Consider the following 26,135-nt stretch of genomic DNA (forward strand, 5'->3'; position numbering starts at 1 on the left):
ACAGCTGCAAGGAAACAAACTCTGCCAAAACTCTGAATGAACTTGGAAGTGGATTCTTTCCCCAGTGCCTCCAGATGAGAACACAGTCTGGCTGACACCTCAATTTCAATTTTGTGAGACCCTGAGCAAAGAACCCTGCCTTTCTGACCAACAGGACATGTGTTATAATTAATGATTGTTGATTTAAGCCACTACCTTTGTGGCAATCTGTTATAGAGCAATAGAAAATTAATAAAAAGTAAAACCAGAGAATGTTATGACCATTTCATCGATAAGGAGACTGGTTCAGAAAGATGAACTGATTTGCCTAATTTTATTCTGAAAATTAGTGACAGAACTGAGACTGGTACTTTGGATTCTCATTTGTACTTCAGCATTCTTTCCACAGGACTATAATGCTCCACACTAATGAGAATTATTGGTAGATTTTCCTTACCCCTGCCCAACAATAAGATGGATAATGCATAATATATTGTGTTCTTAAAAAGAGTTCAATGCAGAGTAAAACAATCATTTTATTGATTCTTATGTCAGTTCTGTAGCATAATGAATACATTAATCATAATCATATTAAATGTTTAACTGATAGTATTTTAAAAGAATCTTCAATCAAGTGCTAATCCTCATCACTAAATAAACAGCATTCTGAATAGTCAAGATTGGGAAATGTGATAGGTAATTCTACCCACTTTTTGTATTGTTTCTTTGTTGAATTATTTTTGAAAACCACTACAAAATTCCTTATTTTGAGACAAGGCAAATCTAAGCCTTTGTGCACCATCATTGTTCCCCAAGCCTGGAAAACAAAAGAGAGAGCAAGAGGAAAATTAAATGCACATGCAATTAAACATTCCTGTTGGCTAAAGTAAAATCTGGCCCACAGCAATTTACTCACCTGGCCACATTTGCAGATGATTTCACCATTTATTTGATAGTCGGCACACTTCTTTTGCAGTGCTTTGTTTTCTCTTACAATGTAAAGTTCCCTATAAGTATCAAAGGGAAAGAATCATCATGGAGAACTGACAAAATACCAGTGTGTAGTTCATGGGTTATTGGACCTGGAGCTCATCCTCATGCCTGCGGTATTCTACACGGCATTCCTTCCTTCCCTCCTGCTTCCCAGGCTTATTATTGCAACTAAGGCAATGCTTCCCTTCTACACATACCTCTCAAGGGGCATGTTGCCTTTCATAACTTCTTTCAAGTCTGTTGGTTATATTAACTTGACTTTAGTTGTTCAAAAATTTGAGAACAAATGATGAGCATACAAAAATACGTGCCTTGGATCAAAATGGCTTTGGTTCTTACACTTCTCTTTTCCTGCCCCAGTGCAGTTTATTTAAAACATAGACATTTAAAATAGGAATATAATTGAGAGGCTAAAGGAGAGGAAGTTGTAAAATAAATGAATCTCATTTGCACTATTTTGAAAGAACATTTACAATGCAACCTGCTTCACCCCTTGTGGAAAAATGTAAAAATGGGTCTTTCTGGACTCACTTGAATTCTGGGGTCATATTGACGTGATGCATTTTCTCAATTACGTGGATATCTTCCCCAGAACAGGCTAGCACACTGCAGTTTTTGCAAAGGAAAGTTATTAGTGATGGGTTATTCTTGTAATGCTTGGCAATATTTCTCTTGGTTTTCATTTTCTTTTCCATTATACTTTGCATCTGTAATTCCAAAATCTGGACAGAGAAAGGAATAGTTAGTGGTTTCAGGTTTGTTTTCTTTTTTCAGTTTCATAGAAGTAAGTCTCCTGAAATTTGGAGGTCTTAGTTGTGAAAATATACACTTAGCTCATGGTCTAGGAAATAAAAATAATGAGGTCATGACCTCCCAAAGAATTTGGTATATAATCATCTCCTGTAACCATGAAAATGTGCAGTCTTCAGGTATTCAAAAAGTAGCCCATTCCATTTCAGAAAAGTTCTATTGTGAGAAAGTCCTTAGCAATATTCAACAAAAATTCTCTGTCTAGCCTACCCATTTGTTATTTATTTATTTATTTATTGAGATGGAGTCTTGCTCTGCTGCCCAGGCTGGAGTGTGGTGGTACTATCTCGGGTCACTGCAACCTCCATCTCCTGGGTTCAAGGGATTCTTCTGCCTTAGACTCCCAAGTAGCTGGGATTCCAGGCACCTGCCACCATGCTCAGCTAATTTTTGTATTTTTAGTAGAGATGGAGTTTTGCCATGTTGCCCAGGCTGATCTCAAATTCTTGATCTCAGTGATCCACCTGCCTCAGCCTCTCAAAGTGCTGGGATTACAGGTGTGAGCCACTGCGCCAGCCTACCCATTTGTTTTAATTCTGTTCCATAAAATAGGTCTAAACTTCCTTCCACGTGGAATCTCTTTACTAAACACTGTTATTACATTACCAAAGTCTTCTCTAATCTATGCTAAGCACCCAAATGCCTTTAATCTTTTTTCATGCTTTATAATTTTCAGACCCTTCACCATCTTAATCAGTCTACTCTTTACACATTTGTAGCAGAAACCGCTAGTTTTTCATTCAGTGTCCATTTTTCCTAACAGAACCATAATTTTATTCTGGGTGGAAATATGCTAGCTAAATGACTACATTTCCAAACCAGCAGTCAATGACATGTAAAAAGCTGTTGAGTGGAATTTTCAGAAAATCTTCTTAAAAATTAGATAGCTGGCATGTGTACCTTTCGCCCTTTCCATTCTCCTCTTACTTCCTGCCTAGAATGAGGATGTGGCAGCTGAAATTCTAAAAGCCATCTTCGACCATGAGAATGAAAGCCCAATGCTATAACAGCATAAAAAGGAGAGAAAAGGCCTGGATTCCTCATAACATCATGGAGCCAATACTGCCTAGATTCCTTCTGTGAGAGAATATGCCCATCAACCTCTTTATTCTACGCTCTGTGACTAGCAGCAGCACTTATTTTATAATGGAAATAATCTAGTTTATGTAACATATGAAAGTTGACATAGGGACTGACCAGTGTTTATACCAACACAACTTCACGGTAGAAAAATCTGGTTCTTGAATAATTTACCGCCAAACTGACCTCTCATAGATGACATATTTATATTAAATTATGGAAGAATTAATTGTTTTCTTTAAGACCGAGGGAGAAATTTTCAGTAAAAGTAAGTCATCAGTGCAGTTGAACAAAGCCCATCTCTTTGACTTCTAACTCTACATTTTAGATCTCCCTTCAAGGCAGCCATATATAGCATAGAAAAGAGAATAAAACCTTGCAAGCAAGCCTGGAGGCTATATAATAGATTAATCAGACAAGTACCAAGATTAATTTCCTATGTAAATTATAGCAAAATAATACACTGAAATATTTTTCCCTAAAAGTTTTAATAGGTTACTTTTATAAGACATTTACAGTTCAATGAGCTGATAAGGTAATTATAGGATCACATACATGTGGGAATTAAGAAATGTGTATGAATTAGTCAGAAAAAAAATAAAGCCAAGGTAAGTGTATGGATTTGTAATCAGGACATCAGAAGCTAAAAGACTAACTCTAAAATAGTAAAGGAATTTGAAGTAACTAGAGGGGTAAACAAACAAAAAAAAAGAACTCATAATAAATATACAGGAGGCACAGCTACAATCAGCCTAAGTCCAAATAAAGTGTAATAATGTAGCAAAAAAATTGAATCAATGCTAGAGAAAAACATTTATGATGATCAACTTGCTCCTAGAAGTCTGATTTAATTTTAAGAAGCTCTGTTATGTTTACACTGTGTTTATGACATGGAAGAAAGATTTCATCTTATCTGTCAATTCTCATCATTCATTAGTGGTTGTCTGAAGATTGTGTTGAGAAAGATGCTCAAATTAGAAGAAAGTAAACATCTTCCCAGTAGCAATGTTTTCTACAGGCTTTGAACAGATTACTGGTGGCATGTAGCCCTCCTTCCCCATTGCCACTCCTACTCTAAGTTCATCTACCTGAAGTAGTTTTAGGAGGGCAGGTTTCTTGGCCAAAGGAGACCTAAAAATATAGTCCATTCTGGGGCACCCAAAGGGACAGAGTCTTATTCTAAAGAATGTCTGGAAGAGTTTGACCCTTAAACTCCAGAGATTGTCCTAGTGTTGACCCCCAAAAAACTACTCTTAAAACATCAGTCTTTGTAAACATCTACTTGATTAATTCTCTTAGGACATTAACTGGGAGGCAGTAACTTTCCAGTGGCATAATTTGGTGACAAAAGTTTGATTTGATACTCTAAAATATTTGCTTTGCCTTGTATTTAAAGGGGTTTTAAAATAAAGTTTTGTGCAGAAACCTGGTCAGGAAACCTTGGAGTTGGTAATAGCAATGCACACCAATTTGAAAGCATCCCTTTAGTGAAACTCTATTTAAGGTAGAGCCAATTCCAATGTTAAGAAACTAACATTCACACCCATATGCAAGGGTGTGAATTTTCTTCTAAATGGATTGTTTGCTATTATAGTAGTTACAGTTTTTAATTCAGTGGTATGGGGGATTTCCTGAAATACTATAGAAATACATTCTTTCTTCACTGCATTCCTTTGCACAACTCAAATAACTGTGTGTTAGTAAATTGAGATGTAGCTAGATGACATATTCTGTATTTTCTTATCATTCAGATGCAGCTTCCCTGTCACTCCTTCTAAGAGACCTTCCTCAACCACCCAGTTGAAAGTATCCATCTAGTCTATGCAGCCATAAAAAAGGATGAGTTCATGTCCTTTGTAGGGATATGGATGAAACTGAAAACCATCATTCTGAGCAAACTATCACAAGGACAGAAAACCAAACCCCGCATGTTCTCACTCATAGGTGGGAATTGAACAATGAGAACACTTGGACACAGGGCTGGGAACATTACACACCAGGGCCTGTCGGGGGGTGGGGGGAGGGGGGAGGGATAGCATTAAGAGAAATACCTAATGTAAATGACAAGTAAATGGGTACAGCACACCAACATGGCACATGTATACATATGTAACAGACCTGCACGTTGTGCACATGTACGCTAGAACTTAAAGTATAATAAGAAAAAAAAGAATTTCAAAAACTACTAAAAACAAGAAAGTATCCATCTAGTCAGTTGTTTCATATCATCCTATTCTAATTCTCTTCACTCATCTTGATATATTATATTTCTTGTCTTTTAATGTTTGTTTACTGTTTCTGTCCTCCAAACTTCACCAGGCACACATTAGAAATATAAACTTCGTGCAGCAGGAGTCTTATGTGTTTTGTTTGCCTCTGTTGGCTGTTCCTATAAGGTTACCTGGCACACAGTAGGCGTTTCATCTACATTTCTGAAATTAAAAATCTGTGCCTTTACAAACAAATTGGATCAAACCAAAACTACCATGTTGGATTGAATCAGTGAGTTGCAGCAGTCTTTCTGGAACAAGGCAGGCTAAATTTATATTATCCAAATTCATGGTTGGTTTTACTGGAATGAGGAATGGCTCCCTGATAATTTCCTGCCCACCATGGATCTTGATTCTCTGCATGTGAATCTGGATTAAGCACAGTTCACTAAACAGAAACTTATAATTCAGCACAATTTTTGTCTGGAGAATGAGTCACAGAGATATCAATGGCAACCACATGCCGCCATTTTTAAATGAAAATCAAATTCAGAGGTGGCCAACAATACCTTATGAGCATACTCCTCTGGTTTCATATTTTGAACACAATGTATAGCTTTATACATCATCTTCTCTCGGAAATCATTAACTGTCTCACGTTCGATAACTCCTGAACCGCTGTGAGCAACCAGGACGTAGGTGCTCTCATCAGCTCTGGCTCGACCACGGGCCTGAAAACACAAATAAATCAAGTAAATGAAAGGGTACGTTGTGATACAAATCCTCCTGGTTTTTTCTGGGAATGATATTCATTGCTCAGAATGAAATGATATTGGGTTGTTCAGCATGCCAGTCTTCAAATGGGTAGAGTTAGTAAAGTTAGTTATTAATCCATTACTTGTAAGTCAGCTCTTTGAAACTTATAATATGCTTTAATACAGAAAAAGTGTTCTAGAGTGATGATGGTTAGGCCTCAATGACATAATATCATCCTGTCCAGGCTTTTTGCTCTCAGAACTTCTCTCTCAAACTATGACAACCACGATCAATGACTTGGACTGAGGAGTCGTCTTTCTTGGTAGGAAGCTGGGAGGAATGAATGGAGAGAAGGGTCATCTCCGACCTTGACACTAGGGCTGGTGAGAAGACAGGTCAGTTTCTGGCATCCTACATTACATTCTTAGCACATTTTCCCATGGGAACATATTTAACATGGTGATAACTTTCTATAAGCCTCTTTAAGAAAGTGATATTCAGGTATATTTTGATTAATAGAAACTTCTGTGGCCTGGCCCAGGAGCCTATCAACTATAAAATTATCCTCAAGGAAAAATGTATTCTAAGTTTGATTACTAAGCTTATCACTGACTTACAAATAAACTCCTGAAATAAAATTATTTGCTAATTTGATGGCAGTCTGGTTATCTTAGTCTTCTATGACTTGCCTTTTATTCAAGGATGCAATTTAAGTTATTTAAAAATCCCTTTAGTTAATTTTATAGGAAGAATAGTGTATCTATTAATCAGCATAACACCTATGCCTACTCAACAGGTTACAATAATGCCATTAACATAGGTGGGTAAGAGATAAAGTGAAATCTGAATGAAAACAGAACATTTCACTCTTTTATTTATTTTTGCATTTATAAGTCTGCCCCTAACCAACATTTTATCAGGAAAACTTCTAAACACACAGAAAATTGGAAAGGATAAGGGAAGAAAATGCAGAAACAGCAGGGCTCCCTCAGGTTTGGGCATGTTACTTCATCAGACATTTGTGGGACAGTGTACTTTAGATTCCTGGTCCAGCTGGGGGCTCACAGACATCCTAGGAAAGAGGAGGCTGCTTTTGACTCTTACAAATGGGGCTAGTGTCATGGTCCTGGAAAGCCTTAGGGTACAGAAATAGCTAAAGAGGAGTTGTTGTTTAAACATACAACAGGTATCTGGTTATCATATGAATTGACAGCAATATGAAAGGCAACAGTGCACAGCATTTTAAAAATGCTCTTTTAACAGGAAAAAGTCTTTGTTTTAAAAACTAAAAAGATGTTTTGTGCTGTTTAACTAAAAGAAAGCAATTAAAATAGGAACACAACAAATAAAAATTAACATAGTAAGTAGAGGTATTTGAATGTACCTGAACCATGGCTATTTCATTGGTGACGAGACCATAACGGATAACAATGTTACATTCTTTAATATCCAGACCTTCTTCTGCCACTGTGGTAGCGATAAGCAGATTTATTTTTCCAGTGCGAAATTTACTAATGACTTCTTTTTGTTCATTCTGTAGAAACATTTTAATAAATTAAATTTTGTGATGCTAAACACATTAAAATCTTCTAATTAGAGGAAGAAATAATAAATTGCAACTGGTCAGTGTAAATCAAAGGATTAGATCATACATGGATTTGTTGCCATCTGTTTTTGGCATTGAACAAAGACATAATGGTGAGACAACATTTGATTTCCAATCTGGGATTACCACACAATAACAAAAATATTTCCATCATCCAGTCTGGAGGTGGGAAGACCACATTTTATGCCAAGGAAATAAATTGATGGGTGACTCCAGAGGAAGAAAGGAGGAGCTGTCGGTTGAGAAGAGGATATGACAATCAGAAGCTAAAATGGGCTTTTTTCCCCCACTACATTAACTTCAGAATCTTTGATATTTAGAGGATAAGATGCAGAGATGCTTTGATATATTGTTTTCAGTCACAGAGAAAATGCACACTGTATATGCATTTGGTCACTTTAAGAATCATTTGAGTTAGAAGCTATGGAATATTCCTAAAAGGACACAAGAGAAACTGAAAACATCAGCTGCATCTAGGGAGGGGAGCTGGAAGACTAGAGGTCAGTGGTATGCCTTGTGCCTCATTAATTTTGAATGAGGTAAATATATTATCAATTCAAAGGGACAATATAAATAAAAATGAAAGAAGAGGTTATGCAACTGTAAATAAAACTATTTTCAAATGAAAAAACTCTGAATTTTGAAAGTCAATATAAATAAATTAAAATATGCCCTCTCATCCTTACATGGGAGAAATGAGTGAGCACAAACCTAGCTTGATATGGACAATGTGGTTTTATTTTCATAACCACTCTCATCAAAGCTGTTGGTCCAGTTGGCATTTGGTGCACATCCACACTGTCTATTGCCCCCATACATTAAACAAAAATAAAGCTGCCAGACCAAAAGTATGTTCTTCCATCCCCTTCCCTTTCTTCTCAGAGGCAGCGTGAGTCCTTATTTGACTCCTACTCCTAACTGTCGGAGAACCCTGTAGAAAGGCCTCTCTTGAGTCTTCTCTGAAAATTTCTCCCTCCTGCCCTCACATCTCCCGATAAAAACTTACATGTTCTTGGATTTTAGCAGAAGATGCCTGTGTCTTAATTTGGAGTAACTTTAATAACAAAAATTCCAGACAGTGTCAGATCTTCAAGTCACATCACGTAGATGCCTAACACCATTGCTAAGGAGTTTGTCCACCCCAGTTTACAAGGTGAGGATGCAAGGAGTGGGGAAGGAAGGGAATATGTTCTGTATTTTGGCACACAGCCCCTTGGTTTGAAATGAATAAGGAGCAGAAAGTAGCTTGAACATAGGCTTTTCATTTGCACTCTACCTCTTTTTACAGAGAAGCTTAGCCCTCTTACAATAAAAGTCACAACGCTAAAGTTAATATAATAGAAATTTAAAAACAGAACTCATAAGAATCAACACAGAGGCTGTAAGACTGAACTTGAGTTTTGCCTGCTAGCTTTCTGGAAGCTAAGGCAAAAAGAAAAACATATAAAGCAAACTACATCTCATCAAAAAGAAGGAAGCAAACTTGTTACCCAAGGAAAACAGTACTTTCTCTGGCATTAATTTTATTGGCAATGCTCACAGGAGTGCATGTAGAGGGTATATAAAGAGTTATAGTGAACCATTTCAAGAATTTTTTTCCAGCAAACACTGAAACAGAATTAATTTGCTCCATTGGCTTGAATAGTGATAACTATAATAGAAAGGAAGTATCCATTTGCCCAGAAAGACTCAGGGTCAATGTGATTTTAGCCCTCAGAAGAATATTTTACTCTAACAAGGCATCATTGCTTCATGCATGCTTTCAATGTCTACAAGTGCCTTTTTTTCTTACCCAAGTGTTTTTTACTATGCCCACAGTAAGCAACATGTAAACAAAGTAAAACAAAACACCTTAAAATGGAACAGAAAACCTACATACCAGAATCCCAAATCTCTAATATATCAAATTCTTTAGTTTTTTCAAGTTTCCCTAGAGGTCTCATTCTATGTAAATATATTTTGCATAGTTCTAGTTATAACGAACACATTTTTGTGGGAGTTTGAATTTTCCGCTTGATACTACATGGCAATCATTTCTGAACTTTGTTGTTAAGCTTACATGTCACTTATTTTTGCAAGGGAAACTTAGAAAGTTCTTCCAATTATTATGTGGGAAAAATGACTCCTAAAACAACACTTAACCTCTCAAAAACCACAGATTTGATTGCTATTAGACTTAGATTTTATTTCAAGAACAGGTGTTTTATCCTGTAAATGTATTTGTGGGTGGTGAGAGGATTGGTAGAAAAAGACTAAAAACAATTTGAGAAGAGTAATAACAGCATAAGAAAAGAAGTCCAGGCTGAGCGCAGTGGCTCGTGCCTATAATCTCAATACTTTGGAAGGCAGAGGCAGAAGGATGGCTTGAGCCCAGGAGTTTAAGACAAGCCAGGACAACATAGTGGGACACCTTTTCTACAAAAAAGATTTAAAAATTAGTTGGGTGTGGTGGTGCACACCTAGAGTCCCAGCTGCTCAGGAGGCTGGGGCTGGAGGATTGCTTGAGCCTAGGAGGTCAAGGGTGCAGTGAATCTTGATCATGCCACTGCTCTTCAGCCTGAGTGACAGAGCGAGGCCTCGTCTGAAAGAAAAGAAGAAGAGAAGAAGAGAAGAGAAGAAGAAAAGAGAAAGAAAAGAAAAGAAGTCGTCCAAAAGGATATTTATACCTGTGTCATGGGTTTGAACTCACTGCTGTGTCCAGCTCCAATCAGATGGTGGGCTTTGACTCCTACTTCAGCAAATTTTTCATTTTCAGTAATCCACTGGGAAAGCGCATATGCACTCTGTCGTGTTTTTGTAAAGATTATTCCTCGTGCTGATTCCTCAGTCCTAGTATATTGCTCCATTATGGTATTTCTTAATTTGGTCAGCTTTTCATTTTCATATTCTGGGTTTTCAGCCAGCCTTTTCAACATTTCATTGTTTTCTTTAAGAAATAATTAGAGTTGATATGTTAACAAGCTTGATTTAGCCACTCCACAATGTACAGATATATCAAACATTTTGTACACCAAAAATATACAGTTTTATTGATTAAAAATTAATTAATTTAAAAACTATTTGGAAGTATAAATTAGTAAAACATACAATGAATTACACTAGAAGGTTTCATGAATTGTGGCTCATCTACAATCTTGCGCTATATCTAATAATTAGGATGGTTTAATAAATAAATTCATTACAATTGTCTTGACAATAAAACTGAATGACCAAATGACTGACTGTGATCATACAACTGGTAGCTAATCTGGTCATATCATTAGAAATAGTTCCAATCTGAGTGGGATTTCTTCTTTCAAAAGATATTTCTCTTTTTGGAGAGCTTATGAGAAGCAGTAAGTTCATGTTGAAAAGGTAAATGAATGACACCAGTATATGTTACTTTGAATCTTACCAAAAAATAAAGTCATGAGAAATCTATCTGTTTCATCCAGTTTCAAAGGTTTCTTTAAATCATCCTCATCTTCATCACCATCACAATACTCATCATCACCACCCTCATCACTATCATCTTCTATGACTGCAAACTTCTTATCTTTCTCTTCATTATAGAAAGTTTCAAGATGAGTATACGCATCTATCATTCGAATAGTGTCATTAATTTGTAGGGCCTCATTGTACTTCCTCAAATGTTCTGCACAAACACGTTCTTTGCGATTTCCTTCTTTTGCAGCTGTGAAAAAATATATTATGTAAGTGAAATAATAAGCATATAAACCCCCTAAAATTGTGCCATGGACTTGAATATATGTTACTAACTCCAAAACTGGCTTCACCTTGGTTTTAAAATGGGCAAGTTAAGGCTCAAAATGTGTCCTGAGTTCTGAAACAGGGCAAGTTTTCCAACTCCTAGACTTGCTGCTTGAGTTCTGCCTCAGCAAAAACATGTAGCTGATGCACAGAGAAATGGCATGAAAATATATTAGTTGAGTTTGCCTTTGGAGACAGAGCTATTAATGTTTATCTCAAGACTCTGGAGACAAAGAGAAAATTGGATAGCATTGGAATCTCTCTCCTTAGAAAAGGAATTAGAACATGTTTATTATGCTTGTCCTACAGAGAACACAGAAATTCTATTTGGAACTACTTTTGCTTTCCATTTTTTGGGGAATCTGTGATATAGTCATCTGAAATCTTGGTATAAACATGGGATAAACTAAGTGTTAGGTCCAAACCTAAATTACCTTTTTTTTCCATTTGAATGGCCCATTGTTCATAGGGTTGAGTTCCAAAATCTGACATTGGACTCATTTGACAATAAGTTTGAATCCTTGTCATTATTTCTAGAAGTTTCTCTTTAAATGGATCCTAAAAATAAAGTACACACTTATTCTTATGTATTCTTATTGTTAAAGGAATAACATTATCTTTGTTAGAATAATTTCTAGGTTATAATAAATCTGATTCATCTTTGTTTAGACACAGTAACAGGTTAGTGTCCCATCACTTGTCTGTACATTTATTTTTGTCAGCTTCTCTTTTAAGCCTGACATCAAGCCACACCCACACCAACACCCTGTTACCTCTGCTGGAATCTCCAACTTAAAAGGTTAACAAAAGTAAAGTTAATGAATTATATAAACCTTGTATGTTAAAGGTAACTTAGAAAACACATATTGCATTAATGCCACAATTATTTAGAAAGCTTACAGTGTAATTTAAGAAACATTCCTCCTTTGTAAAACTGGTTTCAGTATTATTTCGACCAAAATAAAAAGTTGAAGTAGAGTTTGAATAAAGCCAGAAGTAAAGGAGTGCATGCTATATGATTCCATTTATATAAAGTTCAGAATCAGTGAAAACTCATTTTTTGTTTTAGAAGTCAAGATAGTAGTGATTCCTGGGGCATGGTGACTGGAAGGGGGAGCCAGGAGCTTTTAGGATACTGGCAATGTGCTGTCTCTTGATTTGGATTTTGTTTACATGTGTGTATTCAGTTTATGAAAATTCAGCAATCAGTACACGTATGAATTCGTACTTTTCTGTATGTATGTTATGCTTCAAGGTATATAAAAAAATTAAAGTAAGTTTAAAAAATGGCAAATTCTTTTAAAAAATGTACCTGAGAAATTTAGTTTTAAAAATCTTTATGAGTAGAAACATGCATTTAAAATTATCAAGTAAAACCCAATAAGTAACAAAAAAAGGAAAGTGAATAAAATATATTCAACTGTGCTAGTGCAGCTGGAGTAGATAGCAGTCTTTTTCAGAATTTAAAAAAAGAGATATACGGAGGCTAGTTACTAACATTGGTTTAGTGCCTACTATATTTCAAGCATTGTTTTATCTACTATGCATATTTCATATCATTTGATCCCAACATTCTTATTTTCAATGGTATTATCAAGTACATATGGCCAGAATTTGTAATGCTTCCTAAATTTTACAAAATAAAGTATTGACATAATTTACTGGCCATAATGTCCAAATTGACTCTCAGTTTATTTTTATAATTCCTGAAAAATTCATCAGAAAAGCATCATTAAAGTAAATATTTCACTTCTTTACCATTGCACTGGTTTCCTAAGAAAGTAAATATGCAAGTATGCAAATAAGATAGGATTCCCATTATCATTGCCAAATGTAATTTGATAGCAACAAAATGGCTCTGTGGAATGTCAGAAAATCAATCCTGGAATTCACGAAGAAAATTAAAAAGGCTAAAACGAACTGTCATAACCCCTCCAGCTTAGTTACACATCCCTCTGCCCATGGCCCCTCACTGTCCCTTGTAACTCATATGTACAAACAATGAATAAGCTATTCCTCATGTAAATTAGAAAACTAAAAGAGGACTAGAGGCGAGAATTCACTGTAGTGCTTTACTGCCTAACATCAATTTAAAAAAAACCTGAAACTTGTTTGCTAAAATTTTTAAATAATATTTTTCAGATGGTCAGTATAAAATAGCCTTTGCCATCTTTCTACTGAATGTAGTATTGTCAATCAATAGATATAAAACATTAAGCACATACTTCTCTGGTTGCATCTGCAATGGCAAACTTCTTGCATGGCTCCTGTATTTGGTTTTTCAGTTGATCAAGGTTTTCTTTAACAGTTTTAATAGTAAATGCATCAAGATTGGCACATAGCTGGAAAAGAGACATTTTTCAATATTTAAGCAATTATTTTTCCCTTTCACTTTATTCAATGTAGAATTCTTTTTCATGTAAAAATATGTAGCATTAAATTGTAGCATAAATATGTGGTATAAAATTTCATGAAAGTAATATGTAGCATTGCTTGCTAAATATAGCATTTTAACATTGTTTTATTATGGATCTCATTAACCCACAATCAGCAACATTTGTCCTAATATAGGAAAAAGGAGCTTCTAAATCAAGTTGGTATAATAACAGAGAAAAAGGTGTATTGATATTCATTCCTTAAATTCCATTTTCCAGGTGGAAAACTGACATGGAAAGAGTATAACAATTTACCATCATTGACAGAGAATGATTTTGAGATAACCATGTTACATGAGGCATATCAAAGGTCATCTTGACATCCGTGGATCATACTACCACCTTCTTCTACACATAAAGCTGGCAATGCAAAGCTGGGAGCATCCTTAGTCATGTTCCTTGATTATTAGATTGGAATTAGTCCTTAATCCCAGTAATAAATTATATTTTGGAGCCTATAATTGCATCTCTGAATGTTGTGTCTACTCTACATAATTTGTATTGAATTCAACTTAAAGTAAGGGACTTAAAATTCAAATGCAAATGCCTTGGTACCAAAATACTTCTTGGGCTACTCTGATTTACTTAACACTCAAGATTAACAGTAGCACTGTATGTGGTGTTACAATTTGGGGGCAGCTGACAAGCTCATCTTTAAAGATCTTCATATCCCTATTTCCCTTTAATTTGAATTACCTAGATTCCTAGAATCACATATGAAAGACAGAAAACACGCAGTTTTGAAACTCATGGAGTAAGACTTTATTATGTGTGACAACTAGAAACTTTCATAGTTTATGCATATTTCTATATCAGGTAGATCATTAAATTTAACCATAAGAGAAGATGTTCAAAAGAAGGCATTCTATTTATCTCAACTTCCCATTAATTATATCACTCTCCATCATTTTTATGATATCATTTTGTGTTATTGATATTTATTAAGGCATATTAGTATTCTATAGAAGACTGAGTATATTTATTGTACTAAAGCAAACAGATTTCACTTAACTGATGATCACAGCACTTGAACTCAATCTAATAAGACCAAGAAGTCCTGGCATTTGTTTTAGCTTTGCTTTCATTGGTTATACATAAAATTATGACTTACTTTTAAAATGTGTTCTTCAGCTTTGGCTTGCTTCGTGGCCCCTCCAACACCAGGTGAAGCTGTTAGTCCCAGTATCTGAGGAAGGGGAATCACTGGTTTGTTTTCTTTCTTGAGTCTATTGTTTTTCAACTTCTGCATCAAATAACGCCTCATGATGTTATTATACACTGCTTCTTTGTTGGTGTGATGACATTCATCAATGATAATGAGGGAAAAGTCTTAAAAGAAAATTCAAAGAGTTCATTTCTCCATATCAGCACACTACAGTGAGAAAATAGCTTTAGACCAGTAATTGAGCTGCCTTGGGGATGCCTTCTCTTGGGCACGACACAAGAGCAGTCCACTTTCAGTTTTTAGGAGGGAAATCTAACTATACTAGCACCTGTACACACAGACGTTCGTATATACTAATCATGAAACTCCCTGTTAGACATTCTCCTTCTTTAATAGATAAGATTCAGAAAGTTTACAGAGCTAAAAAGCGTTAGATGTGGAATTCACACCCTGGCTTATTACAAAACAAATCTCAGGATTATACTTTTGTTCTTTAATAAAATATTTAATTTTAGGTTGGTGAATTTTATTTTTATTACATCAAGTGAAAAACACACTATTTAGAGAGGGAAAATTTTGCCTTGTTTTAACATTGCATTTAGTTATTATAAATTATTTTTACTTTTTTCCATTCTTTCTCCTACCTTCTCATCCTATACCCCATAAAAGACAAGATTTGTATTTTTATTCTATGGGAAAGGGAAGCAGATCTAACAACATTCAATAGCAAATAAAGGAACTTGTCAGAATAAATGGAAAGTCCAGCGAGTGCTTGCCTTAATAATGGTATTCTTATGCAGAATAAAGTGGTCTAATTAAAAACTTACTTTTTTTGTTTCCTCCAGGAAGTACAAAGATTTTAACAAAACCATAAGCAATAAAAGACAATTTAAACCACGAACATTTAAAAAATTAACAAATACAGCCTTTGTTATCATTAATATTACTATTAATTTTTTTAAAAAAATAAACACTTAAACTGACCTGACAATTGAACACCAGCATCTTCTCCATTTTCCAAGTTTAAGAGGGAGTTTTCAAGGATTTGAGCTGTACTGATAATAATATCACAGGACTTGACAACTTCTGGAAATGATATTTTCAGTTGGGTATCACCACTTAATCCAATAACACGATACCATTTCTTCAAAAATGGTTGGAACTCCTTGCGGAAGAGCTGTTCAACTAGCAGTACCTTAAAAAAATGTTAAGATTTTTTAAAAGAGAGAAAGTTAGTCGAAGCCAAAAGAGTGTTGATCAAAGGCCTGTTTGGCATCCAGCATGAAAAGAGGTGTTTACATTATCAGTGAATCAGGCATAACAACGTTCCCATCATTCCTTTCATTCATCTGTCAATAAGCACTGATTATACCCTTGTTAGGTGTAGGCATTTATGTCTGGGACACAAAGATATTTAACATATGGTTGACAACTCTGAGGAACTCTGTCTAGCTGATCATACAGACCAAGACTAAACAAAGCAAGACAAATTATTACAACACAATGTAATAATGCTCACCTAGAAACACACACAAAGTGACAGTTAAGAGAAGAAGCAACTGACCACTCAAAAAAGGGGAATTTGAAGGAATTTGAATCTAGTAAGCCATGAGTCAGTGAAAAGATAAACTGAAGCTAAGGTTGAATAAGAAATACATTTTTAAATTTGTAGAGCAGTGCCAGGTTATAAAGGGCTGCAAACATCAAGCAGAGTATTTTACATGTAGTATAACAGTTTACAGGATCCCTACAAGTTGTACTGTTGAAGTGATTTATTCCTGTTGTTTGTTTTGGATTAGACCAGAAGCAACAGGCCCACAGGACCGGAAGAATCAGGGAACCACAAGTGAGGAGTTAGGGCATTGACTAGGAGAACAGATGTGAAGTGAAGAAATGAGCTGCTGGAATAGCTGTGGTGGCTGAGAAAGAACAAACCCCCAAGTAGACCTGGCAAAAGAAGTGGAAACTTCGGGTCCTTTTCAGCTGATTCTGTATGTTATAACATCTGCTGAATGTAGCTGGGTTGACACCTCAATGCTACACATTACTAGTCACTCAAAATACCTTCTGGATTAGGAGAAAAAATATAAGGCCATCTTGAAGGTCATATCCTAGGAAGATTTATGCAATGGAAGCCCAGCAGTGTACAATATGGGAAACAGAGAGTTGGCAGGAAGAGTTTCAAGGGCAAGCTTCAAAGAATGCCCATTATATTATTCACTCTCCATAATTCTACCGGAAATGCAATCAGTGGTTACCTTTCTCCTAGTCTGTAGGGTTTGTGTTATTCATCTTTTTACTTGAGGTAAGTCCCACTTAGGTGTTAAATAAGGAATGGCTGATCCCCCTGGCTAAAGGGAACAGCTACCTTATGAAGAATAGTGGTTTACTTTATTATTTAGTGGAAATGATGGAGGCTTCCAAAAGTAGGTGTCTGGGGGGCTGGAAGAAGGGGTGGGGAAGAGTTAAAATGAAATCCATAAATTCTAAGGAAGCAAAGTGGACTTAAAATCAGTAATCAAGTTGGTGAGTGAAAGAACATTACCTTACCACAAGGTGGAAAGGGTAGAAAGAGTAAGAAGAGAAACTTTCATTTAGTTCTTTTTTTTTTCAAAGTAAAGTCTCTCTGATCTACCTGTTACAAAAACACTTGAGAAGTTTAGAAAATGCAGACTCCTAAGTCCCACTCAAGAATTACTGAATCTAGGGACAATCTCTGGGGGGCAGAGGCTTGAAACCTTCACTTTAATGACATTTAAGCCTTTAAAATTTGAGAGTCACAGCTCTGCTCTTCTCTCTCTCTTCCACAAAGCCGTTCTTGAATCATTTTCTAGAAGTATTCTTTCCATTTCATTTATGCAAGACAGAAGGCTTCTGAGGAAAAGAATGGAAATTAAGTTTAGTGGAAAGAGACAGCATGATGCAGAGGGAAGAAAGCCCTGAAAACAGCTACTCCAGCCACTTACTTCTTTGTACCTTGGACAAGGTCTCAATCATCTTAATGCTCTCAATTTCCAGATTAATAAAATGAGGATAATGTTAACCTATTATAGGGTTGTGAAAATTAAATGAAATAGAGGATGCCGTATTGTCAGTACTAAAACTTCCACGATATTTCACCCATCCTTTTATTCTAGAAGGAGGGTGCAGTGGCAAAGGAAGACCAGTGGACTCAGAAGATAAAAGTTCGTGTCTCATTTCTGCTGTTTCTTGGCTGGATGATCCCTGAATTGCCAATTAAAGTCTTGGAACTTCAGTTTTCTGATGGGAAAAAATGAGAATAATAAAGACTACCTTATGGGGTTGCTGTGTAGATTTAATGAGATAATATATCTGAGAGTGCTTTATAAAGTGCAATAAAATATTAATTATCATATTATCAACATATATCTCTCATCTTTCTTCTAGACTGTATATTTCTTCAGGACAAGATCTGCATTTGATTTGTCTTTAAATACACTCATGCTGAATGATTTAATTAAGAATCTCTGTATTATGGAGTGACATTGCACCACAAAATTCTGCCCATAAAAGGTGAGTCAAAAATCTTCAAAAGAAGCCGCACCTTCTGATGTACAGAACAAAAAGAAGTTGTCACAGGAGATAGCAGATGCTGGAAATCCTGATACTCGCTCTGGGTGGTGTTGACTTCCTACTGAAGGACACAGAGAAAGCCAGATGCAAGTCTGACATGGCTAATTGGGAGGTGTATGGTCCTCTTGGAGCCTTTTCTTGAGATGTGACAGAGTGCCTGCCAAGACTAATCAAACCCAACTGCTACCCACTTCTGCTGAATCATATGGGGCTGCATTGCAGCATCTGAAGGAACCTGGGATTTATCTCTCATGATGTTGAAGCCCTAGATAGGAAATGGAAAGTCTGGGAACACAGGTGGTGTTTTCATTTCTCTCTGCATTCGAAGGCTATAACTTTGGAAAGGACGGAGGAAGGGAGATGAAAGTAAATGGTGTTAGAGAACAGGATTTCTTTTTTCTAGATCAAGGGTAACAATACCTTGCTGTTGGGCCAAACACAAGATTCAGGTTACTTAGACTTACTGGGCCAGAGGTGTTCTGACTCAATCAAAAAGAATTAAAACTGAAGTTAATTTAAAATTCAAAAAGATGGTATAGTAAACAATTATGACATAGATGGAAGAATTAGTGGAGGGATTTCTAGTAATTCTAAGGAGAAAAACAATAGAAAAGCAATAAGGAATTAGAGTCAAGTCCCCAGGTGTCCACACAACAATGCAGTGAATGTGAATAATTAATGAGGATAAATTAATATTTAAACATAGCCATAATGCATTCCGAAGAATCATGTAGATCCAATGCAATGAAAGATTCCTGGCTAGAATATAGCATTGAGAAGAGAAGGGAATATTATAGAAAGGAAGATGCATCAGACACATACAAAAATATGAGACTTGAAAAGATCAATAGTTAAAGAAATAAACCTAAGTATTTGAATTTAGGCTCAGAAACTGACTGCACAAAAATAAATTAAGAATGTTCTAGTTTAAGAGATTTTCAAATAAAAAGGAACTGAGGATTTTGATTTTATGACAAGGTCCAGATAACCCTGTGGATGCCAGAGGCAAATGCGGTCATAAGCTGGGTGTCATATCTCATGTCTCCTACGCTCTGCACTGGTATGACCTTATCTGTAGTATTTTGCCCAACTCTGGACACCGCATTTAAGAGTGTCCCAGAAAAATGTCTGAAGGAGTATGAGCACTAGGAATGATGACAGGTTTAGAAACCATGTTATATGGAAAACAGTTAAAGGAACTGTGGACATTTATTCCAAGGAACAACAAAAAAAAGTAACTTAGGAGCCACATGATGCTGCCTTGTCTATATGAAGGGCTGTCATTAGGCTGGAGAATTAGGACTTTGTGTGGTTGCAGAGGAAGGAACTCTAACCGGTGATTGTGGGATTCCAGAGAAACAGATTTGGATGAATACAAATAGGGCTTTCTAAGAGTGTCAGTGTCTTGTTAGTAGGGGGACCTCCTTGATATTAGGAAGTTACCCTGCAGAAGTGAGAGAACCACTCTGCAAAGGAAGAAAGCTGAATCTCGAAGCCCCTTTTCAACTCTATTAGCCTATGTCCCTGTGACCAGATAAGGGAAATAAAGGAAGTAGATGAATTAAAACTAACTCCTAGGTGTGGGGGCTGCATGCTTTGGAGGAGGTGGTATTACTCACAAAGAGACAGGTAAATGGGGAAGAGGAGCCTTTGGGAGGGTAGATGGTGAGGCTGAGTTTGAGAAAATGGCAGATGCTCAAATGGTTTCAAAATTATCAGTTTAAGTAGCTTTGAATCCAGTTAACTTGGTTCTTTTCTTTGGATTTGGCACTTAAAAGCCTCCCTGGTTATGTTACTTAGTTTCATGAGTTATGAAGGTGAAGAGAAAGGAGCAGGAGAAAGCTAGTATTTAAGAGTAAAAGCAGGAGTCATTACTAGGCCATATATAATCCAATTGAAATTTCAGAGGAGGGTAGTTATTATTTTGTTCATTTCGCAGATGAAGAAATTAAAGTTAGAGAAGTTACTAATTTGTCTAATTCAAAGTACCGGTAGGTAGAAATAGGATTCAAACCTATTTCATTTAAAAAAATAATATCCTGTATAAAGGGAATATATATGCAAGTCTATGGGCAAACAAATTTGAATGTGTCACCATTACCAGCAAAAGAAATAAAAGTGTTTTAATAGTAAGTATACCAGTATAAAGGAGAGCTCTTTGGACTTAGCAGATGCACACAAAATGCATTTGGAACTACATGATAGGAATCATTCAAATCATGGATTCTAAGTACTGAAAAACAGGATGTAACTAACACTTTTAGCATAATAGAAATAAAAAATAGAATATTTTACAGTCTACTGCTTTTTTTTTTTATAAAGGAATAGATAAGAACAGAAAAAAGACTTTCTGATCAAGGAAAAGTATGCTCATTTTTATTCCATAAAATAGTAAATATTCATATCCCCAATTTGTATATTTGTAAATTAATAAACTCTCATTTATCTGAATAAAGCTCAAATGACTAGATTTTGTTTTACGGTGAAGCAGACATATTTACTTATGAAGATGGCCTTCAAATACCCTAAGATATAAATTATTGAAGGAAAACTTCAGTTGCATTTAATGTAATATGTGTATATTTTATATATATATATATGTATGTATACTTCTTGAGCATTTTAAAATCTATTTAACTTGATGTAGATACCAAACCTTCACTTAATTTTATCTCCAAACCACATTATATGTATTCTGGAGAAAGAGGACTTGCCATCTTTGACTAAGGGTCAACAGCTAAAGAGAAAGTAAAAAACAATATTTGATCCTTGATTCCAGTGATATTTTGGGGTTATTCATATTCATTTGCAATGATAAATTAGCTAGTTAACCTTAAAGTATATCTGGGTAAATATAACCTGTGACCAGATAAGGGAAATAAAGGAAGCAGATGAATCAAAACTAACACCCAGGTTTTGGGGCTACATAAGTTATAGCTATTTGGTATAATGTCCTAGTTTTATTGGAAAATTTCTATTTTAAGGTTCATCACTTAGATATTACATATACCTAAAAAAGATTAAAGATAAAATAAAGAGCTTATTTTGACATTACTCTTAATTAAACTAAACATGTGTGAGTCAATGACACAAATGCCATCATATAAAAGTTTCAGAATAATACAATGAAAATGATCAACTAGTGTTATGTGTTCTTTGAATACCTTATTGACAAGAACTATAACTTTTCCAGGCTCAGATGCTTTTTTCTTCTTGTCTAAGTGATCCTTGGCAATGTAAACAGCCACTCTGGTTTTTCCACTCCCTGTAGGGAGGCAGATGATGATATTCTTCCCTTCCAAGGCTGGCTGGGCAACTTCCATTTGGTAAGGCCTGAGCTGGAGTTCTGGCTCCGGGGATGCTCTTGCTGCCACATTCTCTTCATCTGAAGAAGGTTGAAAAGAAAAATAAGAGAAGGGACAACAAAATAACAGAGCTTAGGAAGCCTGAAACTGAACGTAGGCCTCTTGTGCTTTAAACTCCTTTTCACGTGTGGTCCAAACCAATTCATTTTCTCTTTTCTGTACCAATGAATGTCTGCTGTCTGCATCTGCAGAATACAACCCAGGCTCCCTCTCACAGAAGGAGTCTGGGGGTGTGGGGGTGCAGAGGGAGTCAACTAATTAAGAGGACTGGAAGGAGCAACATGGGGGAGTGTTTTCACAGAGTGGGTGAAGCCAAGGCGAATTTGTAGAAAGGGCTGTGGTGCGGGATTGGCAGGTCCAGTTGTTAAGGCATCAGACTTCCCATTTCTTTGTGGGGCCACTATGCCCTGCTTGTTTCACTTAGCCCTTCCACCTACAAAATCAAGAGGAGCTGAGAAAGTTGGAATCATTAGTCCTCCCAATTCCATATTTCCCCTTTTTTTAATTGCAAAGAAGGTATTATGGCTGATACTATTTTCTTTCGTTTGTAGAAACTTTATCTGACAACCAAATACCAAAAAGCACGCACACACACACACACACACACACACACAGACACCCTATCTATCTCAAGTTCCTTTTTCCATCTGAGGCAACTACGTTGTACAGAAGTGTTATTTAGAGAGTAGAGAAAAAACTCTTCCTATGCTAGCCTTTAATTGGTAGGTTTTCCTTGAAAGGTAAAAATAATTTTGTTGGTTTAAACTAAATCATGACTACTTTTGCCATTTATTTGTGAATTGTTATCTTTATTACTTCCTTATGTTTATGGCTCCACATATTCCAACTTTTTCTAAAATCCAAAGTATAATATATTAAAAATATTTTCAATTAACATGGATTTTAAATTTAAAATACTGATAAAATAAGTTCTAACATAAACTTTATGTATATTAAAATAAAATTATTATAATATATCTTGTTTTAGATAGAATATATTTTATTTAGAAGTGACCATATTGACCTATATTACCAGGGGAAAAAGATAAAAAAATGCATAGCTTATAATGTGAAATGAAGTAACATAAATATTATACCAATTTAAAAGCCCATTTTATGACTTATATAATCAGAAGAAAAAATGAAATAACAGTATTTATCCATATTTCATCACACATGAAATAACTTCTTTTTCTTATCAATGTTTGCAATAAAACTAAACTAACATAATCCCATTAACTTCAAAAAACTTGCTGATGGCTCCATTTCAGCCCCTGGATAATTCTATTTGAGTGAGTTTTAACTTGTTGTGATAGTACTATCTGAACAGGTAGGAAAATTCACACCAAATACCACTTAGGATCATCTACTAACCTGGCAGGAAATTTGCCTTTTGTATGGATGAGTAAAAACAGATGCAATACATTTAAGCTATCGTTGGATCATCTGCTGATTCATTCAATATGATTTTTATGAAAAACTCATTTAAAATCACCAGCATTTAAAATATACCTTTATAAGTTTCCATGCTTGTTTTGAACTCTACAATATTTACAATAGTTCATCTTGTATTATATTTATGTAAGGCTCTGATTTATTTAAGAACAATGTTACCCCTCTGTAGCTTTCATAGACTATCAAAACCCTGATATTTCACCTCTATTAGGATAGTTTGTCATCTAACTTTTCCAAAAGAGCCAGTATATTTGCAAAGGAAGATGCATTATAAAGTGTCTAAACAAAGACTCAGAAATTTACTACTGCTAAATTTTTGTTTGATCTAGGAAGTTTGTTAAAATATAGGAATAAATCCTCTTTGTTTAATTTCATCTGAGGTACATTTTTGCATAGATTTTAAGAATACTAATAAAATGCTCCTTCCTTCATAATAGTTGCAGAATAAACTATTAAAAGAGTACATTTTAATAATAATTTCCCCCATTTTTCATGCTTACTACTATATCCTTGAATAAGAAATATTAAAAAGAGAAAGATATAGCAATTTCCTAAGTCTCTTTCCCGAGAATCCAGAACCAAATCAAATGAGTAAAATATTAATATTACTCATGCATTCTAATAATTTATTAAGCTGATACATTTAAGAAGAGTGAGAATGTTAAAAGGACTATTGTGTTTACAATTTAACTTCAGAACTGAAGTCATGAGGTTTTACTGCTACTTAAGTAGGCATGTACCACAAATTTATTCTTCAGTCAATATTGACTGGACACCTATTATATGCCAGGCACTCTCAATAATATAGTTGTTGTCCTGAAGGACTTTAGAATCTAGGACACTATACCGCTGTTATGCACACAAAAATACCTGGTTAGACAGATAGCTCAATAATCTTCCATATTTTTGATTTAAGACTAGGAGATCTGATAGGTGGCCCTAAGTTTAAAAAGAAGCACAGTGTGGATACAGGAAAAAATTAGAGTTGGATTCAATGTGAGACTAGCATCCAAAGAATAAAAGCTGGGTGAGTGCTAAATATTCAGCCTGATTCTTGCCTTATCACATCCTCTGACACAGGGATGGAAGAATTTATCCACAGAAGCAATGAAAAGAGAGTTTTCTCTTCTGTGTCAGCAGAAGGAGAGAACTGGGCTGGTATCAATGAGCCAGGAGCCAATTTCCTTTATAAAAGAAATGTTTGGGTTTTTGATTGTTTGTTGTTTGTTTGTTTTTGGCTTTCTCTGAAAAGCATAATCAATTAAATGAAAATAGCAGTTAAAATATGCACAAGCTTTGAATAACACTGTGCCCTCCCTCTACAACAAGTATTGATTAAAGACCTTAAAATTATATTATACCATATAAATGGTCAAAAAAGAAAATCAAATAAGGCTTAAATAATAATATTCTATTGGAACTACACCATGTGGCAAATTTCATTCTCACATTGATTTTGACAGCTGAGTTATTCTTGGAGAGAAAAGGTCTGTCACTGCATGTGTTTGAAATCTACAAAGTATTCCTTTACCTATGGTATGTAACCACAGAAAAATACACCATTCCAGCTGGACAAATATTAATAGGCATTATCTTGAAATAGTAAGGAAACACTTTCTACATATCAGGCCAATGTGTATTGCCAAAAACATTGCCACTTTTTGAGAGGCAATATATCTTTCTGAAAATGGGAAACAGAAAAAAAAGGCTCTCATAATATAATTAGAATATTTATACTTTAAAAGTACCGGTAATCATGTTTACTATGGCATAACACTTCCACAAAGGAATATAATATGATTGTTTTGGGTCACACCTTATGGCCCATATATGACCTCTGCAGGAGGAGGAAGGACATATAGAATGAAGTCCCTTTTGATGTCAACTTCAAAGATTAAAACACAATTGCAGATTCTATAATACTTTTCAGTGCCTCAATATGTGTTTAACAGTTCACCAATTTATCTAAACCTCCTTTTGAATTGGTTTCTATTTTAGCTTATACCAGGCACTTGTGGGCAAGGAATTTCATAATTTTACCATTTCGGAAATTGACTACCCACTAGGCAAAGTAATTCTTTGCTCCTAAGTACTGATCCATCTAGAACTTCAAGTGGTGTTCGTTCTGATGTGTTTGTCTTCAAATATGTATTTGCCTTTGAAAATGTATTTGCTTTTCAAAAGTAGATTGCGTTCAGATTTATCATGTGTTTCATGCCACATTGAGGACTAAAAATCAGCAAATACATTTGCTAAGAGCTCTAAATAGGCAAGATGCCCTGCACATAGAAGGTACACATTAAATATTTATTGAATGAATGGATATTATTGAAAAGCCCTTACTTAGACAAATGAAAATTAGCATGATCTCCAAAAACTTAAAACAACCTATAATGATGTTAAATATTAGCTAGAGTATCTATTTTGAGTTCTAGCATAGCATGTAATAGAAATGTTAATTATTAAATTGAACAACTTTATGACAAGGATAGAAAAAACAAATATAATCCACAGAAATAAGCACATGGCAAGAACTCAATAAACACTGACTGAATTGAACAGAAAATGAATTCACCCTTTTAAATGAAGATTAAAGTTGTGAATGACATTTGGTGAATTGGGTTTCCTCAAACTAATTTGTTCTAAGGGATTCAGGAGTGTCATTGTGATAAAAGGATATATGAAAAAAGAGGTGCTACAATCTAATTTGGAAAGCATTTAGGATTGATGACAATCTTTCTATAAACTATTTTGCCACCTTAGGCCTCTTGTGGATATCAATTTTTATAATTCTTCTGACAATGCAGGATAATCTGAATTATATAATATATTCTCAGGGGAAACAACTCAATCACAAATGAAGAATAAAGTAATTTGTTTCTTAATTTATCATTTTTTCCAATGCTTCTTAGCTGGCCCCTTGCAAAGCATTTTCTT

The 26,135-nt window shown here is 35.2% G+C and overlaps 1 protein-coding gene across 1 annotated transcript in view; it reads right to left on the reverse strand.

The window, feature by feature from the left end:
• Positions 1-495: 495 nt before the first annotated feature.
• IFIH1 (interferon induced with helicase C domain 1) overlaps positions 496-26,135 on the reverse strand; it is a 51,598-nt gene continuing 25,958 nt past the window's right edge. Inside the window, exons 5-16 of the mRNA XM_016949953.4 lie at positions 21,543-21,763; positions 15,769-15,979; positions 14,731-14,948; positions 13,410-13,526; positions 11,619-11,742; positions 10,829-11,107; positions 10,101-10,360; positions 7,213-7,362; positions 5,642-5,803; positions 1,504-1,694; positions 896-986; positions 496-796 (exon numbers count right to left, since the gene is read on the reverse strand). Of these exons, the coding sequence (XP_016805442.2) occupies positions 617-796; positions 896-986; positions 1,504-1,694; positions 5,642-5,803; positions 7,213-7,362; positions 10,101-10,360; positions 10,829-11,107; positions 11,619-11,742; positions 13,410-13,526; positions 14,731-14,948; positions 15,769-15,979; positions 21,543-21,763 (2,204 nt within the window). The 3' untranslated portion in view covers positions 496-616. The remainder of the gene's footprint in view (positions 797-895; positions 987-1,503; positions 1,695-5,641; positions 5,804-7,212; positions 7,363-10,100; positions 10,361-10,828; positions 11,108-11,618; positions 11,743-13,409; positions 13,527-14,730; positions 14,949-15,768; positions 15,980-21,542; positions 21,764-26,135) is intronic.

The sequence above is a fragment of the Pan troglodytes genome, chromosome 13, assembly GCF_028858775.2.
Source record: "Pan troglodytes isolate AG18354 chromosome 13, NHGRI_mPanTro3-v2.0_pri, whole genome shotgun sequence".
Lineage (NCBI taxonomy): Eukaryota > Metazoa > Chordata > Mammalia > Primates > Hominidae > Pan > Pan troglodytes.